A 22,495-nucleotide genomic window follows, 5' to 3' on the forward strand; every position below is an offset into this window, starting at 1 on the left:
GAACATGGGTGCAATGGTGACTTAGTGGTTAGGGCTTTGGATTACTGACTACAGAGCTGGCACTGTTTGACAATTGAGCAAATCTGCATGATTCTCTTCTGCTTAGCTTGTTTTGGATACTAATATCTGCCAAGAGTGTAAATGTAACTATAAATGTCACACTATGACCGAATCCAGCATGGCTGCTTAAAGAACTGATGCTGTGCTATATTTAGAAACATATTAATCTATCTGCTTTAATACATGAGTATGTGCTCAGGCCAGCATCTCTCCAGTGATACTCCTTAAGTTTCATTCGAACATGAAACCGCCAGCCAGCAGGTCAGTGATGAACTGATCATCTGTTTGTGTCTCAGCACAGGTTTGATAAGTAAAGGAAATGAAGCACACTTGTATGTAGGTAAAGAGGTGCAACAGTCATGCACACTCAAAACACAGGTCAAGAAACGCCTTAAGTGCTAATCGCCCCACATTACAGTTAGATCCCGGGCAGTAGTGACTCACTACTTACATTTGCCATATTTTACAGACTGGAAGTTGTTTTATTGCAGTTCGTGTGTGCTGTAGTATAGCTGACTGATTGTTAGCAATAAAGTAATAAAGACTAGTAATAAAGACTAATCTCAATGTCCTCAACAACTACAGCAACATAAAACAATAGTCTGTAAGAATTTTGAATGATTCTCATCCTAAAAAGTAAGCTGTATCAGGATGGTAAGTGTTTCACAAACTCAATTAAGTTTGTCATGAATGCACAGTAATGAATGGAATCAGTAAATAATGGTATCAGAACCTCAACCTCTGTAGGAAGAGCAATCACTATTATTTTGCACAATGAAATACAGTATCATTTGTATAATGCTGTCAAAAGACTCCTCTTAACATGTAACTGATGGTTGAAGACATAAATAAATAAAAAATAAATTAATTAATTAATAATAATAATAAATATTTGATTAAATAAATAAAAAAATTACTTATTATATTACACAAATATTACACAAATTACCTTTCTTTATTTGTATATGTGTTCAGTTATAACAAATTTTATTTCGTATTTGGTATAATGCACACATTTATTTATTGTACTTTTTTTGTTTCTGTTAAAAGAATATAGCAATGTTCATAATCATCTTTATTGTTAGTTAGCTATTTTACAATATCTCACTCTGCCTGTTTAATGAAATACTATTTGTCCTACTCTTCAAAATTTTTAAATGCCATTTTCTAACCCAGTTAACATTTCATCATAATTAAGAGAAATTCAGGGCACCTGAAGAGCCTCCAGTGTTCCAGCTCGCAAAGCAGGAAGGACAGACACAAAGCCAGCTTCACCCGAGCAAACTGGTACAGAGGTTTACATCTTGCAGCTCTTTATGTAAGACTAGTATCAAATTAATTTTCTGGGATCACAAAAAAATACATATAATCTGTATTTTATTTAACACAGTATTGCCAAAGAGTACTTTGATTATAACAAGCAGGCTCAGGGGAAAATGATTTAAATCCGGTAAGATACTGTGGCACATTCAACACGATGCATTTACAAAAAGCAAAAAATAAGCCACTGAGTTACTATATAATATATTTTCCAACAAGTTAAGCTTAAAATGAATAACGCTCTGAACCTGAAGCTGTATCATGAAGATTGTAGAAGAGTGCAAGAGTGTGCAAAGCATAATCATTAATACTGTTATGAGTTTTAAATATAAACAGATATAAATTCTTTAATGTTTTTTCCCATTCCATAATTCCTTATTTCATAGTTTTAAAGGTGCATAATCCTCTGGCATACAGTGTATATTTATGTTAAATTATATTACACTATTTATCCTTCTTAAAATAGCTACTGTCATCTGATAATTGTCAAACCTGAGTAAATTCAATTCAAATAAACAAAGTTCTGCATCAAAATCATTCAATTGTGTTTATCATCAAATAAAGATCTGAACAACAGAAGATGCTTATAAAAAATTTTGCTTTACATCATTGCATAAGCCGTATGTAAGAAGTCACTATCAATGAAGTTTGACAGGTATTTATCTTTTGTTCTCAACTGATTCCATTCAGAAAAGCTTATTCCGGTACCCAGTCCTTTCTCCATCCTCACAATGTGATATTAGCAGCCCAGCTAGACTGCATTCAGCACCTCCCACTGCACAGCAGGCCAATCATCAGATTAGTGCCTGCCGCTAGGGACCACAGAGAGATCTATTATAGTCTCAATCGGATTCACAGATCCATTCTTCCATATTAAGGCATCCTCTGGAAGGCCCAAACTGAACGGTTGAAGATGAAGCGTGCCATCTGTAGGAGGGGTATTACCTTTGTGGAAGCGATGCCATTTACAATAGCATAAATTAGAGAACTTTGTTTAGAGATCAATGCATAGTTTGGACTTTACACTATGATCCAACATGCCAGAGTAATCAATCTGACACTTCTGTCTGGCAGGCTTTGAGAGGAAACTTAAAAGGGAAAAACAACAGAAAAATGAAAAAAAAAAAAATTATAATAAAGGCCAGTTTGATGGAAAGATAAATAGAATACATTGTAAAACCTAATTTTAGTATCATTATTCAAAATATATGCAAAAGTATTTAAATTACTAAACATAGTGTCCCATAAATGTACCTAAGCACACAATCCTCAGTAATCTTGTTGATCATTTAATAACTTTTTTGTACTTCATTTTGAAATTTATAGCCCTTATTACAGGGATATTTCTTTTAAATGTACATTAAAATGAATTAGTAGCTGTAACCACATACACTATGCAAAAGAACAAAAAACATTTATTCATCATTTCATAAGGGAAAATATGTCAATTCTGCTCAAGTAAGTAACATGATTATTATAAATTGTCTTTATTTGCTAAAGATAAAATATATCTGCATCTTTCATATGTTCCAGGAAGCTGGATTAAACTCCAGTCCTTTAGCTGAACTGATTATTTTTCATGGGATCACATAAACCACTTGATCTCTACACAACCAGAGCCATAATAATACTTGTCCTGCACAAATAAATGTAAAAATGCTAACTGCATTTATAAACAAGCTGTACATACTGTATATAGTAGTGGGTAGAAGGATCAACTCAATAATATTTTGCTTGTGCACCCAATGCATAGGGTCAGAATAGGCAAGCATTTCTATGTTCGTTTCTTAAATTACATGTTTTACATGTTCCTGGTGCTCCAAAAGACATGCATACATGTACATAAATAGGCTGTATAAATCATCTGCTGTCCAGAAATTTATAAGAACAAAAATGTATTACCCAAATATTCGAGGCACTTGCAGATATGCACAGGTTTTAAAAATTGGGATAGTTTACTATATGCCAAATCCATCATAGCCTCTTTTAGAACACTTCAGGTCCAAGATAGATGATACAGCAAGCACATATCCTCCCTTTTGCTGCTTCTGCAGATGTGTATTTCTAAAGTCAAAGGCTTTCCACTTGCTGCTGAAAGAGCAATTCTCTGTCTTCTCATTTACAGTAATGGTTGGAATGATGAACCGGTGTTGTTCAGTTTATTGGCAGGAAGAGGGACAGTTCCAAGAAGATGTTTTGCAAATTAAGCAAAAGAGATGCCAATCAGTATCGCCTTATTTTTAAATAAGGTTTTTAAGCCTCAAGGAATAATAATTAATTAATTTATGATAAAATGAGAAGATAAGAAATATATATTAGTATACCATACACAGACTGGGTAATTGATTACAAGATTAAAAATAAATCTATAAAAATCAATATAAATAACTTTGTCTCTTGGATTTTTTTTAGCCATCATAATGGGTCACTGCTAATTCCTAGTAAAAGCTACCAAACAGAGAATATGCTTAGAGGAAAATGCTTAAGTGCAGGAATATACTGCAGTGATTTTCATACAGTTCTGGCAATAGTTGTGACATCATGATAAAACTGCTGACAATAGGGTGTGTTTTTCTTGTTGTGCCACTCAAGAACTTGCTCGGAAAGTCTTTAAAATGACACTGTTGCCTACACTTGCAGAAAATAAAAGAATTTCATATAATTAATTGGAGATGAATTTAAACACATTTTCATGCTGTAAAATCTTTTTTTCTGCTGTGAGCTGTCATATGTCATTACAATTTTAGCATTGAAGTATTTTGTATAAATCATTTGGCGAGACAATTTATGAGCTAAAAAATAACTCAATGCATAACCATTTTCAACTGATTAGAATCCCAGATCCAACCCTGTCACTTGAAAACCAGCATTTGGATACCAACCCTGTTACTTAAGCCCAGTGAGTCTAATGTTTGGGAGTCATGTTTTCCATAAAAGGAACCGGACTACCTAAAAATCAATACGCAATTAAAGGTTAAAGTTTAGGAGCTCTTTTCACAGCTAACCTTTCGTTGCAGAGATATTCCGTAAGCTTTCACTGAGCCTTTCTCTCACAGAGAGGACACCTTGAGGAGTGATAAAAAGACTCACACCATACAGGGTGATGCAGAAAGCCACTGACCAGAGCAACCGGTGCATGGTGAGAGGTTTTGAATGACAGTTCTTAGATAAAAGCTGCTTCGCCATGGCAGAGTCAAAGAGAAGGCTTTTAGATAAGTGGCATAAAGAACTTATGGTATTATATTTGTCCATGTGAGACTGAATTACTGCAGACAATTATGCTTGACCATATTGTTTGGGATACTGTATGTATAATATGTATTATATATGAGAAATAAGGCTCTTCTGGGTAATCATGTGCCGTGTAGATAATGTTTGTTTGTTTTAATAGTGTGCATCCAGAGGGTAATGATAAGACTGTGTTTGTGGTTTAGTGTTTGTGTGTCCTTCCCAATAATCAGACTCATGCTTTATTCAGGATGCGCTCTGTAGGGGGGTATTTCTTCTTAGTAAAGCCAGCTCATCAGCCGAGCCGCCCGGCTATTAGTGCACAGAGTGGAGGAACGCTGGCTGTGTCACTCTGGCAAAACCACATGCAGCATTAAAATCTAAGGCATAGACACATGCACAACATAAACCTCCTTTAAATAGAGCCACATGACTGTTACGCCTTACTCAATGTCCTTCAGAATGTTTTTCCAAACACTTCTAAATTTCAATACACACAAGAATACATCACTCCTACTATTTTATACATTAGGCAGTGAGAATTGCAAATAAAAAAAGATAGAACAACTAGCCACAAAGATCTCTCATGGCAGTTTCATATCAGCATTATAAACGTCACGAAAGCACAGTGACAGATCATCTTCTTACAACTTGAAAGGCTGCACGTAAATATGTAGTAAATATGCTCTTATTAATTCTTTCGGGACATTGCTCTTGAGAAAACAATAGCAGGATATGAAAACCTATATATGAGAAAAACAAAAGAATCTTTACCGTATGATGTCAGAATATCCTTACAAATTTGACACCAGAATAAGATCACCTATATTATGAATGTTGAACATTTAATAGATTATAGCTTTATTCCCTTTGTAATATTACAATAATCACCACTCATTTGGGAAGGTTTAGTAGATTTTGGAGTAGGGCTATGAGCATTTGTGTTCATTCAGACACAAGCATTAGTGAGGTCAGGCACTGATGACAGCCCCGGAGTGCAGTCAACATTGCAGTTTATCACAAAGGTGTTCAGTGCGGGTGAGATCGAGGCTTTGAGCTAGACACTCAAGTTCTTTCACTTTAAACTTGGCAAACCATGTTTCCTTATGCATACCGACCTCTTAGTTCCAGTTAAGTAAATTGAAAATCTACACCATTCAAAGACATTATATATATCCGTGCATTAGCTTTGTGTGCATATGTCTATGATGCTTGGGTGCCCATATCTTTTTGGCCAAATAGTACATTTGACTGTTTAGGCATGAGATACTTTAGTACATTTTACCTTTTTATTTTCACTACCAAAAAAAATTTATAAAATAATACTATTTAGAATGGCATGAGCAAATTACATTAATTTCTGAAGCCAAACTGTTCAGCACAACATGCAGGCTGTCAGACTGAATTAACAATTCATGTGCTTAACCAGCATGAGGCCAAGTTTTAAAGCCATAGCTAGGCCTGAATACTCTGCCCTATCACTTAACCAAAAATAACATGAGGCTTAATGCCAAACGCTTAAATTCAGGTAAAGACAAAATGCATACCAAATTCAGACTATGACATTTTATGTGGGTTTTTTTTAAACATCCCATGTACATCCCTTCCCTGATGTGAGGGTGAGGAGGCCTGGTGTGTAGCCCAAAGGTGTTTAATAGGGTTAAGATCAAAGCTCTATTTCGAGCCACTCAAAACGTACATTTTAACCCATTTAAGTCATATGTTCATGGAGCTCGCTTTGTGCAATGGAGCATTGTCATGCTGGAACAGGTTTGTGTCTCAGGTCAAGTGAAGGAAAAATGTAATGCTACCATATCCAAACATCCATGTATGGCTGAAAAAGTCAGGTGTCCCAGTAATTTTGTCCATATACTGTAGCATATCTACATAGGGACTATTTATTATTATATGTATGTATGTGTGGCTCTTACCCGCTTCCGGAGGTTGCAGGTAAGGATGAGGTTACGTGAGAAAGAGTTGGCGAACGCTGTGTAGAATTCCAGCACCTTGAGCAGCGCTTCTCTCTTGATCACATGCAGGTCACAGTAAGTCAGTGCCCGTACGTTGGCGCATGCATGTGCAAGAGTGGTCTCTTTCCAGAACACATCACCAAACACATCGCCCTTACCTGTGAAAAAATGCCAAATTTGCATATCACTTGTGCTGACTATATTTACTCTTGTAATGTCAATGCATGTAAAGCTATGTCAATCAAACATTTTACTTTCACCACACAGTTTGTATAAAAAGCCTTGGTCTAAAGTCTAAAACTGAATTTCGTTTGGGCTTAATCTAGTTTCCTCCAATGTACATTGCTGTCTTTTGACAAGTGGCGTCATTAGGAGCTCAGCAGGTCCTGAGTGGTGAGTTCAAGTAAGTGCCGCGGGCGTTATTTAACACAGCATTCTCATTTTATTTCATTTCATAATCATTAAGGCAGGAGAGCATCTGAGCTGCTTCCCCATTAAAACAATGAGACTTTAAGTTCCTTTCTGCAGCACCCAATCACACCTAATGTGATGTCATTCGATAAAAATAGGAGAGTCAACGCAGGGCACATTATATTTTTATAGCAAGAGGATATAATCATTATAGAGTAAAGCTTACTTTATTAGAGGATGTAAGAAATATTGCTTTTGAAAATAAATGTGTGTATGTTTGGTGGATACAGACACATTTCCACAGTTGGAATTGTTCTTTTCTTTTTGTTTAGAGCTTGACCAAACCTCCCCATGCTCCTTTTACGACTTGAAACCTAATCATCCTTGTTCGATTGCTACAAATAATGTAAGAAAAATCTCAATACCGCATTAGATGTATAGGAAATTCAAACACAAGCAATGACATAACAAATATTTGTAATTAAGCGAGTGATATCAGTTTGCATCTTTCATTTTTTTCTATATTTCTGTTTCTATGTCTACAGAGAAAAATACAATTGTGCACAATCCTGGCTAGTGGAAATCTGCAATGGCTAGAGCACAGGTGTCTACAGATCAATTATGCGGAATAATTATGCACGGAATGCAGTGAAACTAACCATATGCATAATTCACTATGGTCCGCTTTTTTTTTTTTACTTGTCTTGGAAGGTAACCTTAAAGCAAGCAAGGGCTATGCATCAAAAAGTTATTGACTGAAACAAGAAAAGACAGTTCCAATAACTTTCTCACAGCAACAAAAGGAAACATGCCTGGTTATAAAAAGTACAGATTTGTTCAAATGTTTCTGCACTCTACTGAACCTTATGAGAAATTATGTATAGCTGTTCTTCCATGAATATAATATATGCAAACAGAAATTCTCTAATTCAGTAGGATTCAAGGAAATTACACTAAAAAAGTTTCCTAAAAAGATTTTCATATGCTGCTACAGCTTAATTAATCAGTATTCTGAGCCAGAGGCGAGCTTTCTTCTAAGACTTTCTCTTGCGAAAACTCTCCAGTGTGTATACTGACTGCAGTGACAGTCACTAAACACTTGTCAAATCATTTTTCAGACAAAAAGCTGCAAGAGCAACCTGTCTTACCGAGAATGGCAATAACCTCATCATCCTGAATGACCTCAAGCGAGCCAGACACCACAAAGCATAGCGTGTCAACACTCTCTCCAGCGTGGAAGATGAGGTCTCCGGCGCAATGTGTGGTCTGGAACTCCACAGCCAAAGAGCGCAGACAGCCGTCACTTGCTAGTCGGAAGGCAGGATGCTCATTAAACACCTGCCGATTTAGGTGAACGCAAATGTCCGCCCGCATGTCTTTCGGGCATATAGACAGCACCTAGGAGAAAAAACAGGGTGTGAGTGTCATGGCAGAGTGCAGTGTGAAGTGATGTGTGTAAATCCAGATGGATGAGACAGTGAATCAACACTGTGTAATGAGTGAAGTGTAGACTCGTGCTGATTCAAAGCAATTTGATGGCAGCAATAAAATTTCAGAAAGAGACAATTCAGCAAGAGTCGCGCCAATAATATACACAAGTCAGAGAAAGTGCAGTGTAATGTAGCCGTGTATCAGTGGGTACAAAATTTATGTACAGAACAAGTGCTGCACTGGTGGTCAGGGATTTAGCTTTTTGTAGAAAAACAATGAAAACTGTTCAGCTCCTGTTGGTATCTTGTAAATAACGTGGAGTTTCTTAGTAGACATAAATATTTCATTTTGGTGCAGTATGGAGCAATAATTAAATCAACTGTCAATTAAAAGGTTTTTCTTTTATTTATTTATTTTTTGTCTTAATAGATTAACAATGTAAAAACGGTAAAGAAAAAATTCCAGTATTTCTGCTAAGAACATTGATAAGCAACTGAACAACAAAGGTAGCAAAAGTACACACATCCTTCACTTAAGTAGAAGTACAGATGCTCATCTTTTTAAATACTCTAGTAAAAGCTAAAGTACTGACTATACTTTTTTACTTGAGTTAAAGTAAAGAAGTTTGGGCTCTGACATGTATTTAAGTAAAATGTAGCTATTGCTACTACCTGTTTTAGTGTCACGCTGGTAACTCGACCTCACATCCTATTAATATTAGTGCTGTCAAATAAAAATATTTAATCGTGATTAATTGCATGATTGTCATGAGTTAACCAACAATTAGTCACAACTTAATTACACATTTGTATCTATTGTAAATGTATCTCAAATAAATACTTTTCAAGTTTTTAATATTCTAATTAACATGGGCATGGACAAATATTGATGCTTTATGTAAATGTATGTTTATTATTAGTAAAAAAAAAAATTCTATATAACGCATGAAGACAAAATATTCTTGTAAATGATGTAATTATTGTGTTTTAAATTACGCAACTCATCAAAACATTAAACTCAACCTTTACTATGTTTCCGCACGGACGGTTAATGAGGTGATACCGGAGAAACTGTACCTCTTCTAAGTTTCATACCGATAACAATATTTGTTTTCGCCGGCACGTTTGTCGACCCCCAGAAGGTAAATTTATTGCATCATGGCAGATTTTGGTCCTGATTTCAGACTTGGCACGTCAGTAAAACAAATGTTTACTGATTTAAAAAAATCTCGGTGTAATTTCTTTTTTTATCTGAGTAAAGAAAGAATGCTGTGAATAAAAGTGTGTTGTGCTGAAAATTGTAATTTTGGCCCATCAATTGATTTCTTGTCATTGCGCAGCTTGTTCAACCTACCACTGGTGCATCATTAACTGGATCTCATGCACCACAGACGTACGCTAACCTACAAAGCTAACAACGAGCCAGGCAGAATGCAACAAGAAGCATTATAAGATGAGACAGAGGGAGTCAGCAATGTAAACATGACTGAGAACAGAAACATTCCTGATCACCTGATCATCATCATCATCTTTTCTCTGCTTGTGTTCTATTTGGTGGGTATTCATCCTGGATATATTAAATAACAACATGAAACTTGAAATATGCTTGTCTTAATATATTAATATGATGTGAAGTCCAGTTGCCAGGGTGACACTAAAACAGGTAGTAGTAATGTCTACTTTCTACTTAAGTACATGTCAGAGCCAAAACCTCTTTACTTTTACTTAAGTGAAAAAGTGTAGTCAGTACTAAAATCTTCACCAGAGTCTTTCAAAACATGAGTATTTGTGAGCGTGCCACCTCTGTGTGTTCTGCTTTTGCGTGTTAATTGGAGCTGGTCACTGTGACCCACTGCACTTGAAAAAAATAGCTTTTTGAAAGTTTTATTACATTTAGTTTAACAGGTTCATATTTTAACAATGTAAAAACATGTTTTTTGCAGCATGTGATACAAATGAATCACTGGAAAGGAAAAGGTAGATGCTTTCTGACCTTCTCTGTGTCGATGCCTTTTGACATGGCCCAGGTGGAGACAATGTAGTCCATTACTCTTTCACTCAAGCCTTTGGGCACCTGATAGAGCTTCAGAAAGTCCCGGACATTGTTCAGCATCTCGTGGTAGCGGTTTGTATTCGTATACATCTGCTGGAAGATTGTGGTCACATTTCCAAAGATGGTGGCATACAGGAGAGCTGTAAAAGTAAGATGGTCACGTAAGATACATTTGCTGGAAGTGAAAAGACACTCAACCTTGAAATTACAGAATGAACACTAATGAAGAAAATGAGCCTTTATGGTTTAAATCATAGAACTTTACATTAAAGTTATGAGGGGCAATGTGAAAAATGTTTTAATTATACAGCATAAGGGTGTGGGGATGATCTTTTAAAAAAGCTTCATAGTTTGTTCATTGTTATTTAGTGAGATTTTCCTGTTCTAAATTGACAGCTAAAATTCAGTCAACGAAAAAACAAGCTATGATATTTCAGGCCGTATTTTATGACTGCTTAAATTTGCTTAAAATGATATTTTTGTGATTTAGTAAGAAGAGTAAACTTGATGTTATCTTGTTTTACTTTTGTCATTAGAATACATAGTGTTTTCTGCAGTAACAGTCTAAACTGTGACTAAATATTTGTTTTGTTTTTATTATGTCTTAACTATAACTAACAATGTCATGCAATCATACGAGACAAACAGCTTATATGCTGGTGTATCATCATAGTATATCAATGTATTTAATCCAAAGATATTTTTCTATTAATCCATGTGTTATTTTTCGTGAATGTATACCCAATTGTATAAATAAGTAACTATCACTAAAACAGTATGCTGTCAGCGTGTATGTGAAATCTGCAGTGTCTAACTTGTAGCGATCCTAATGATGTTTCCATGGGAACATACCCAGACCAAAATAGTTCCTAAGCTCTGTGCTTGTGTTATTACCAGTATGTTTACTGGTGCAAAAGAAAGAGTTTAGTCACAGAGGAGATAAATATAAAAAGACACAAATGTGTCTATACACCAAAAAAGAAAGGAACAAAATTGACAGTACATTGGGTGGTAAATCTGATTACAGTCTACCTCTGTTACCGACTTGCTTCTCTTCAGTTAGAAATAAAATAACAGCAGGATACTGAAGACCAGAATAGTATAGTGCAAGTTGAATCCTTTGGATTCAAGCAAGGAGTTAAACTAGAAGTAGAATCATTTTCCTTTCTACTTCCTTTCTGGAGCCTATCTGAGAACTACTGGGCATAAGATGGGAATACATTATAGATGTATGACCAGTCCATCACAATGCAGCACACACACACACACACACACACACACACACACACACACACACACACACACACACACTTATCCAATCCACTGATGTTTTTTGGGAGGTGGGAAGACACCAGAGAACCCAGAGGACACACAGAGAACATGCACAGAAAAAACTCAGGATTAAACCAGGGATCTTGAAGGTTTGGCCCTGGTGGCAACACTACTGCTACATTCTGTTAGAATTTCACATAGTAAAGGTAGTTTATGTTATTGGCCTCCTAATATCGTGACTGTCGCCTGGTCCATGTTTACTAAATTAACTTTGTTTAGTTTGCCTGTCTAAGACTAATTGCTTCACATTTCTGAATATTGCCAAACCCTCTAGCTTGTTTTTAAAGCTTTGTAGGTAGCAGTTTTTCTGAATAATGCATAGTAATGCACCATAGAAAATGTATCCTCATTAGCTCAGCCTTAGTTTAGCATGAGTTTAATTAAGAGTTATTGGTGTTTGCTGTATAAGAACACTAAACCACTGTCAGTTCACATGGTAGTGCAGACTGAATGAGAGTAACAGCTTTTGTTTTATTGCAGCATATAAATTAGGCAAGACTTTGTCAGTTAACAACTGAAGATCAGCACTGAACCAATTATTCACTCTTTATGGTGAACAGAAGCTGTTATTTTTATATTAGTCTAGGCAATATGAAGCAGGCATTAGAGGGCCATCAGCAGAAAAAAAACCCCACAGACACTCAACTGCACTAAGCCAAGTAGATTTCTACTCAAGAGAAAATCTCTTCAGGGCCCAGTGCAAATACAGGTCTGATAAGATAAATAATTATGCAGGGATCATCCACAGATTAGTGTTAATTGATACCACTAACATACAAGGTCAAGGTCATACAAACATAGTCAGAAGCATTTTTCCTCAGACCTAGAAAAGGACACAGAGTAGAAGTGTTAAACAAATAGTATGCAATAATATCATTATTAGAACGTTTTCTTTAGACAATGACAAAAAGATTAATGGTTCTAATGTCGAAACACTTTGCAACTGTTCCAAGGACCCTAGATAAACCCAGTGGCAAACGTTCAGTGCCAGCAAAGCTTTCTCTGCTGCCCTAAACAATATCAGAAGGACTGACCTACATTTACAACCTAAATTCTAATATTTTTCTATGAAATTGTATTCATTTATTCCCAACAGTTATTCTCTTAATTTCGTGGCGTTTCTCTTGGCTGTACTGCTTCCAGTACATGTATGTGGATGTTAGATTTTTTGTCCAATTAGATTTCAGCCTCTCTGTGCTGCCATGTCAATCTAATCTGCTCTGGGCCTTCTAAGTCTGAACTGCTGGCCCTTTTACCACAGAGAATATTATGAATGGGTCTGTTTCTTTAACCAATCAGATTTCATATTAGCCTCACAGCGCCAGCTAGCTGGTCCAGGATAGTGTTAGTATTTTTCCGTCCTCTGATTGGTTGGTCAGATGGAAACTGTTACAGCAATGTTCGGCTGGCAGAACACGTCTGTAGGGTGCTGCACACATTGATATATCTGAGTTAGACTTTTTTTTATGCCTACAGAGGAAAAGAAATTGATTTGGTCTCGGACATACTTAAAAATCAATTTTCAAGAAACGCTAGACATTGTGAGGAGATTTCGGCCAACCCTGAAGCTAGCTAGCTTGTCTTGTTTGTTCTCCACTTCCAGACCAGTGAATATGAGCGGGACCACTGGATTACATCCTCTGAGGAGCGGTGTAAATTATGAGTATGCATCTCTGGTGAGTGGATTGTATTTTATTAAAAAAAAATTGTTTTTGTCATGTTATTAGACAAATATTTGTTCTGAACTGCTCCAGATGATGTAGGTGGCACAGCTGCAGTTGTAGTGTAGAGGTTTGGAGCTTGCTTAAGTAAAATGGTATTCACCCTCCATATGTGAAATGTCTCTCTCTCTCTGTAATGCCAAGTGTTATATTGCGTTTTTGTATTGTATTGATGGTTTCTATAAATACAACATGATAGTGGTTGTATTAAGAGGTGAGTTAAGTCGGGTAAGTCCACACTGAAGGCCCAGGTACCAAATGCACGGACTGCCACTGGATGAACCCATAGAGAAAGTGGGGCAGAAAAAGTGAGAGAGAAGATCTGATGTCAGGATCAACTTTTCTCTGTTAAAATGAACAGCCTGAAGAAAAAATTGTTCGCAATATCAACAGACTTTAACATTTCACTCTCAGCTTTGAACACATGCTTTATGATAGCCCTAAAGGTACATTTTGGATTTACCAGAATCTGTGTATAAAAGTTTCATGGTCGTCTTGTAACGACAGTATGCCCACAAGTGGAGATCTTATAATATTTCCCTGTTTAATAACCAAGTTCCAATGTAATATTCAGCAGGCTGAGTCACCACTCGGGCACATGTGCTGCAGGCTTGTTCACAGTCCTGAGACAGATACATAGAGAAACACGCACACTTGTAGAACCTTCAAAGCTCTTCATTGCTCCTAAACACATTCACATCCACCCCAAAGCATAATAACTAGATTAGGATGAAATTAAGATATCACCTAGGTATGGATGATACATATAAAGAGCCATACTGTGCAATATGCATGCTCTTTTATGGCCAACATCTAGGGCTCCTGTTTTGCTATTCTCTTCAGCAAACTTTTTTAATAAAATCTTGAACATTAAAATGCCTAAGCCCAGAGGTCATTTTATAAGTGATTTCTCAGAAAACCCTCACTGCCGAGAAGCGTGTTGAAGAGCCAGAGGGTTTTACAGAGGCAGAATACAGATAGAGCATTTTGCTGAGTATGGCTCTAAGTATGGCTCTAACTGAGAAAGCCTGCTGGATTGGCACAAATACACACTCCGAATCACACCAGTGTACAGATAGCAAATATCTAATACCAACTGGAGCATCTCAATTACTCTACAACCAGCTGTGCACCGGTTTATTATAAGTTCTCAAACCAGGGAACTGGGATGTAGGAAATGGGTGCCAAATTAAACAAACACTGGGAACACTATTTTATTTGTTGTTTGCTCTTTACTGAAATCTACAGATTTAATAATGAAATTACATAATGATTACTGTGAATGATGATCATTTTATGGTCAAATGCAACAAATGCAGCAGGTAGTATTTATGCCTCACAGTGCAAGAGTCAGTGATTTAAATCTGGATTCCTGTTTTTTGTCCCTGTGGGTTTCCTCCAGGTTCTCCAGTTTCCTCCCATCTCTCAAAAACATTACCGCAGGTGGATCTGCAACCCTAAATTGCTTCTAGGTATAAAGCATTTAACTGTGGTTCAGTCCAGTTACTAAAGATGAATGAATAAATGAATGACCAACATTGTTTGCTTTCTATTGCCTGTCATCTCATGATAACATGATATCGTGAAAATCTTTCAAAGTGAGAAAGTATGAAATATAGTAAATATAATACATCTAGTGATCCACCGTACAGTAATTGACAGTTTGTCTTCAAAATATAATAAAGTCGAAATTCTAATATTAATCCTGGCATTTACTATTTGATTGTTTGGCCTCTTCTCGTTTGTAAGTCAACAGATTTGTGCAAACGAGAACCATATTTCAGTTTATTAAATATGTATATTTCAGAAGTTTATATAACTATAAAGGCTAATAATTCAATCATTTAGCGTTCTATAAATAGTAAAAATAAAAAGTAATAATAAAAATAATAAGCAAATACATTTGGCTGTAATGATCAAATGTATAAACGTAGCACTTAACATCTACATTGACTGAAATAATAAATGTACACATTATTTAAATGAAAGCTTTTTATATTAAGTATTGTGTAGCTCTATGGCCTTATTGTGACCTTATTAACTGCCTTATGCTAAACTATAATTCACATTGCAATCAAATTAGATTGCTGGAGCAGCACTCTGCTTTTAGGTAACAAAAGATCTTCCCTTGTAATGTAATATTATTGCGATATTGAATCCGACAGCAAAAAAAAATAAATGTGCTTCTTTTGTCCCCATTTTCATTTTCTCTTTTTTTCTGGCTTATAGCCAAATAATTCAGTTTAAAGTTGTCAGTCTAGTACTGTTGAGAAACCTCGCCTATAACACTACTACTCAAGAAACATCTGACAACTTTGCATGCAGGTGATTTTAATAAACTTCCTAAACTCCTCAGAAAATCAACCTGCATCCCCGAATAAGCCAACACTGAAGACGTGCAACTGTCACCGCATTAAAAATGGTCATATCTTATTAAACGTATACCTCCAAATATAGACATGAGGATGTTTGAGCCTGGGATATCGTAAATTATTTAAAGACTAGTTCAGTGTGTGTGTGTGTGTGTGTGTGTGTGTGTGTGTGTGTGTACTGCAAATTTTACAAAAAAATGTATCAATTTTGTAAGCATTAAAAGTGTGAGCACATCAGCACAACACTATTTATCGATTGGCTATTTGTTATGGTTTTGATTTTTATAAGCGGTTTTCTACCTTTACTGTAACAGCCGCTACATTTTTTCAAAATTAGCCCATTAGGTTTTATCACTGAAGTCATTAACTGCATATTTAGAGGCGGTGGTATGTTTGTGTTACACCTTGAGTGGCAAAATTGCATGGTCAAATGCTGGCAAATTGTAAAGAATGCATGATGTGAAATTGCTGAATAATGCTAAAATGATTATTGAGCACAGCATGATATAACCACACTAAACCCCACAAAAATGTCTTGCTGAGAGTTTTTCCTCTTTCCAAACTCCTTGCTTTGAGACTGGTAGCAGGGTGAGCAGTTTTTTAAGCTTACTGGTGCATCCTTGGCTCACCTCAATACAGTCTGGTTTCTTTGTCATGATATTTAGTACACACAGATACAGTATCTTTATATAATGCATAGATTATTATAACCAGAGAGTGAAATACTGCCTAGGCCAAAATGTCACAAAATAAACAACTAAATAAATAAAAACAAACCCAATTTACTTTTACATGCCTAATAAAGAAATCTTGTTCCTATATCAAAAACACGTGTGCGGTGTTTCCAAAATTTTAGACTGAATGGAGATTTAGATTTGATTCATTTTATTGTCAGCAGACACAAATATAATGAGACGTTATTGCAACACAGCAGTAATAAACGTCAGCTATAAAAAATCCAGTAATACTTAGCTAAGATATAAATCTGAGAACAGGGCAAAAGTTCAAAGAAGCAAAATGAAGAAATCACACTTAATGAAGATGTTCACACATTCTTCTGAGGAAATAACAAGTCCCATTGTCATTAAAAGGCACTATTACATGCTTTAAAATGAGCTATTTCATAAATCAGTACGGCATCAAGTGAAGCAAAAGATATTTTTTCTTCTGTCCTCAATTAATCATCAGTGAGAGTGCGTTTTATATTTTTGGGACTCCTGGGACTGGAGGCACACAATGGCTATATTTAGCTTTGTTGTAGAGACTTCTACTATGCGAGAAGTAGAAATATTACACTCTAACTGTTTATGTATGAATCCTATTATGTGATTCAGCAAACTATTTTACACATCACAGTCAAACGAGTGGTTAACTTTAACAATCGTTTTTCATTCAGACAGGTGAAACTCAGGTCTTTTACCTTTTAAATTAATATGCTTTAGCTTGTCTAACTCTGCCCATGACATGAACCTGATAGATTAGATACATATGCATTAACCATATCCAAAAAAGTACAGTAAAAGTAAAGCACTATATTGGTTTAGGGCAAAGCATAATGCATTAAAGTTGTTATGTGGCCTATTAATTAGCTCGCTTCCTCAGTATATGAGGTGAGATGCTCACTTCCTTGCTCCTAATGCATTTCTCTCACAATATCTCAGTTATTTGAGAGTGTATTAGTGGTACTGAGATTAAGAATTAGGAATATTGTATAAATTGCTGTATGCTTACAGCAGTTTTTACTGCATCGACCAAAATTGATTCAAGTATATTTTATCTAAGTGACTGCATCTGATGCTAATTGACAGTGGTTCTTTTCCCCAGTGTGTAACACAAAGACAAACATTAAACAGAATTCTTAAACCTGCTTTGAGACAATGTCCATTGTTAAAAAGCGCTATAGAAATAAACTTGACTTGACAAACCGTGCATAAATATCAGCAAAAAAAGAGTACCAAGCCACTTAAAAGTTTGTTGCACAATCATTCCAAAATTATGCCTTGAAGACATTCTTCCACAAAGCCTCTTAAGAACAAGTGTACATCACTGCTCACTTGCCAGCCCAAACAATTAGACACGTGTAGCCTCTAGTGTCAGTCTTAATGTAGTTTTATTCTTCATTGGACTTTATTTAATGGCTAAAAAAAAACATTGTTTAGCATGGGTACTAAGGATGCCTGCGCCCTGCAAGGAGAATGTTTAATTCACCCGGGTGCAGTAATTACAGCACAGCCTGCAGCCCAAGTTCATTTCTGTCCATCATCCTTTCTTCTCTCTACCAGCCTGCACTTATTTTCCCAACATTACTTCCCTCTTGTCTTTAACCCCTTTCAAGCAGATATCTCCAAAAGAACATGACAACCATGTCACCTGGTCATATCTGTGACCAACTCAGTGCTTTTTTCATACAGAAGAAGGTGTAGAATTCATAATTTAACAAACCCAGCTTGTAATAGCATGCATGTCTCTACAGTTCATTAATCATAAAGTAATATTCACAATAATAGAAAATTGTTGTTCACAGGTTTATATGATGCCTACACTAATTCGTTCTGATAAATAACAAAAAGGTTGATTCCAGCAGCTATCAATGCTCATAATTAATTGCAAGTTTGAATAAGAAATCAAATTTAATTCATGGTCTCTTAATTGATGCAGATTTTTTTGGCATGACACTTTCTCAGGCTGACATAAGGTAACTCCAGCATACCAGAGTCATGTAGTGGTGATGATGTAAGATGTGAACTTACTTACTAAGGTCAATTGGAAACATTATACAAAAAGGAGCATTTCACACACTTTGTGGTAACATGAACATGATCCGTGCTGTATATAATGCTGTCAAAGTGAAGACTTTTAACAGTGATATCAATGCACATAAAGAGTTCTAGTTTCAATCAGTATCAGATGGTGGTCTGTAGGATGGCTTTGGAGATAAAGAAGAAGAGGAGACTGAACTGAAAAAAAAAGAATAAGATGGTAGAAACTGAAGGAGGAAGACTGTAGTGTGAGATTCAGAGAAGAGGTCAGACAGGGGCTCTGTGGTGGTGAAGAGGTGCTTGTTGATTGGGCAACTACTGCAGAAGTGATAAGGTACAGCTAGAAAGATACTTGGTGTGACATCTGGAAATAGAAAGGAAGACAAAGAGACGTGGTGGTGGAAAGAGGAAGTGCAGGAACACAAAGAGAAATATGTTGGCAAAACAGAATTGGGATCGGCAGATGAGAAAGAGATGAGAAAAGACGGCATGTGTACAAGGAGTTGCGGCAGCATGTGAAGAGGGATGTGGCAAAAGCAAAGGAAATGGCACAAGAGGAGCTTTAAGAGAAGGACAGGCAGATTAATTGGTCCAGGCAGAGGAACCGAGCTGGGAAGCATGTGCTGCAAGTTAGAGCAATAAAGGATGGAGATGGAAATGTGTTGACTAGTGAGGAGAGTGTGTTGAGAAGATGGAGGGGGTATTTTGAGCAGCTGATGAACGAGGAAAATGAGAGCGAGAGAAGGTTGGATGATGTGGAGATGGGGAAGCAGGAAGTGGATAAGATTAGTAAGAAGGAAGTGAGAGCAGCGATCTAGAGGATGAAGAGTAAAAAAAGTCGGTTGAACCAGATAACATACCAGTATAAGCATGGAGATGTTTAGGAGAGATGGCAGTGGAGTTTTTAACCAGATCATTTAACATCATTTTTAGAAAAAGGTACGACAGGAGGACCATGGAGTGGTGTGGTTGCAGGGAGAAGAGGTGGTGTAGGTGGAGGAGTTTAGGTACCTGGGGTCAACAGTGCAAAGTAATGGAGAGTGTGTTAGAGAAGTGAAGAAAAGAGTGCAGGCAGGGTGGAGTGAGTGGAGAAGAGTGACAGTAGTGATTTGTGATGGAAGGGTGAAACGGAAAGTTTATAGGACTGTGGTGTTGTATGGTTTAAAAACAGTGGCATTGACTAGAAGACAAAGGGTTGGAGCTGGAGGGAGCAGCTCTGTTAAGGATGCTGAGATTTTCATTGGAAGTAATGAGGATGGACAGGATTAAAAAAAAAAAAAAAAGTTTATAAGAGCCACGCACATGTAGTATGTATTGGAAGAAGAATGCTGAGGATGGAGCCACCAGGCAGATGGAAAAGAGGAAGGGCAAGAAGGAGGTTTATTGATGTGGTGAGAAAAGGTGGCTACTTTGGAAGAGAAAGATGTAGAGGATACATCTCTACATCTTTGGATGATCTGCTGAAGATGATCTGCTGAAGAAGAACCTTTACAGGCATTTGGACAAATGTAGTGTTATATCTCAGGGGTGTAGGAGTCATTGGAATGCACTTTAGCCACATAAGCAAGGTCATTAGAGATGGACTAATCACTCAGTCCAGTTTGACCTTTGAGTGTAGATTAGTCTCTAGACCAGCTGAAACAACCATTATACAAGTTCCATTATACAAAATCATTCACCCAAAAAGGGAAAGCAATGGCATATATACCGGAGCTATACTATACAATGTGCAAAAGCACTAATCTCACTGGGAAGCTTCGATTGTGCTGTTGGGGTGTTTGTATAAATGTATTTAATCCATTGTATGCTGTGAAAATTTAAATTAAATTAAAATGCGAAAACATGTTTGTGTCTTGTGCAATGTCTTGCTGTTTTGTTTATTCACACCAAGTTTTTCCCCACGGTGAAGAACTCCATATACTGTGTTTTGTTCTTTTTTCTTTTTGCTGGTTAATAAACCAATAAGCTACAGCCTATATCCTATTCTCTGTAATTTCACAAACAATCTCACTCTCCTGTAAATGCCTCTCCCCCAGTAACCACATCGTCTCTCTCTGCAGCACAATACAGATCAATACGCAGCATTGACACACCACTTAGACCCAGAGGCCCAACGCAGCATCTCTATTCGTCTCCATCCTTCAGTGCACTTCCTGTGGATTCCTTGGTCTTATTTGACTCATTCGGTCCAATAACCCCAGTGTCTCCAGCCACAACTTAATGTCTACACACCACATCGCAATGAACTCCCCCACACGCACAGTACACCGAAAGGGGAAATTGAAACACAGTGATTTCCCATAACATGAGCAAATGTACAGGGCAGGTCAGATAACACACTGCATGCTCTCAAAGGCCCTAGAGTCAAAAGAACCAAATTGCCTTCCGCAAAAAGTGTGGTCCCATTTACTTGGAATCTATATTCCGAACATGGTATAGGAAATAATCTAGTTTAAAAAGTATTGTAATTAAATTTCAAAACTGTTCATTTATTGCTTCAAATTAAGTAAGGGAACTCAACAAATCTATTTTTGTAGTAATATTTTTGGCTTAAGATCAGAAACTGCATCAGAAACTGCATTACAGATCCAAGGTAGTTACCCAGCAGTCTCTGGGTTTCTCTATATCCCGAGAGCTTATGAGTTTGAATAGAAATGGCTGGTCAGTTTATTAGATGGGAGGGATTAAATCTAATATATATTAATGCCAACATAAAATTTGAGCAATGCATTACAGTATATCACAGTATAATACTCTCACAGGTGGTGTTATAAGAACACACACACACTTGTGTAGATAGCAATAGTTACTTCTTTTTTTAATGTCTCATATCCATAATAAACCATATGAATACAGCTGAGCAGAAAAGTTGCCAAACAGTATTTAATTGTTTATTGTCACTTATTTAATTAAGTTTATTAACTTTTTGTTTCTCCTTAAAATACATTTTTTATGGAAAAAAGATGACAAAGCTTCACTTTAAGTTACATTTTCATGTAAGTTAGAATATCAGTCCAAATGATGGTTAAATCTGTTTGAATCTGTAATTATCTAAGACTGATAGGATGCATGAATCTACAATCTCATTCCAATATGACACCACTGTCAATGCTATTCCACCTGGATCAAAGCCCAAAAAAGAAAAAGTGGTAGCTCAGTGTTGGACTTTGGATCAGTAAGTCATAAGTAGGATCAGTAGGTCGCCTCAAGCTGCCACTGCTGGGCCCCAGAGCAAGGCCCATGTCTGCTTTTATATTTATATATATGCTGTTGAAATGTTGAAAATCCCACTGACCACTTTTATACTAGCCTCAACTGGCTCAGAAACAATTCCTGTAATAAATGCTGCATAACATTTTTGTAAGCCTGCTGTAATTATTTTAAAATATTGAGTTTTTAATCTTAATTTTTTTGATTAAATATTATAATTATTACATTTTACAAATACATTTTAACAATAATTGTATATACAAAGCATGTCCAATAAGCAACAAACAGCAATCAGACCACATTTACAGAATCATCACATAGAACACACACATCTTTGTGGTATCTAGCATACATGCTCATATACACTCTTAGTGATTTGTTTCAGTTTCTAAGCAATATTTTTATTACAGAAGTGGTGACACCTACTTAGCTCCTGAGTGCTGCAACAGAAAAGTGTAGGAAGATCACAAGTTTGTTTTCTGAAAGTCCAACAGCAATCTGTGGTCTGGACCAAAGGAAGTTGGGAAATTGGCAATGTTCTCTGGGTGGGAGGGATACTACACCACCTCTCCCCTCTCAGTCACTGTAATGCAAGCCAATCGTGGGTGCCTTTGAGTTCATGTATGTGG

The 22,495-nt window shown here is 36.5% G+C and overlaps 1 protein-coding gene and 1 long non-coding RNA gene across 3 annotated transcripts in view; one reads left to right on the forward strand and one right to left on the reverse strand.

The window, feature by feature from the left end:
* Positions 1–22,495, reverse strand: part of kcnh5a (potassium voltage-gated channel, subfamily H (eag-related), member 5a) — a 76,989-nt gene that overhangs the window by 18,078 nt on the left and 36,416 nt on the right. For both annotated transcript variants that reach the window (XM_046836168.1, XM_046836167.1), the window contains 3 exons: positions 10,413–10,612; positions 8,138–8,387; positions 6,540–6,736 (listed from right to left, as the gene is read on the reverse strand). In XM_046836168.1, the coding sequence (XP_046692124.1) occupies positions 6,540–6,736; positions 8,138–8,387; positions 10,413–10,612 (647 nt within the window). The remainder of the gene's footprint in view (positions 1–6,539; positions 6,737–8,137; positions 8,388–10,412; positions 10,613–22,495) is intronic.
* LOC124376948 lies at positions 9,484–10,466 on the forward strand. Its single transcript, XR_006924030.1, has 3 exons — positions 9,484–9,561; positions 9,760–9,973; positions 10,363–10,466. It is a non-coding gene; the product is annotated as an uncharacterized LOC124376948 (long non-coding RNA).

This window comes from Silurus meridionalis, chromosome 23 (assembly GCF_014805685.1).
Source record: "Silurus meridionalis isolate SWU-2019-XX chromosome 23, ASM1480568v1, whole genome shotgun sequence".
Taxonomy (NCBI): domain Eukaryota; kingdom Metazoa; phylum Chordata; class Actinopteri; order Siluriformes; family Siluridae; genus Silurus; species Silurus meridionalis.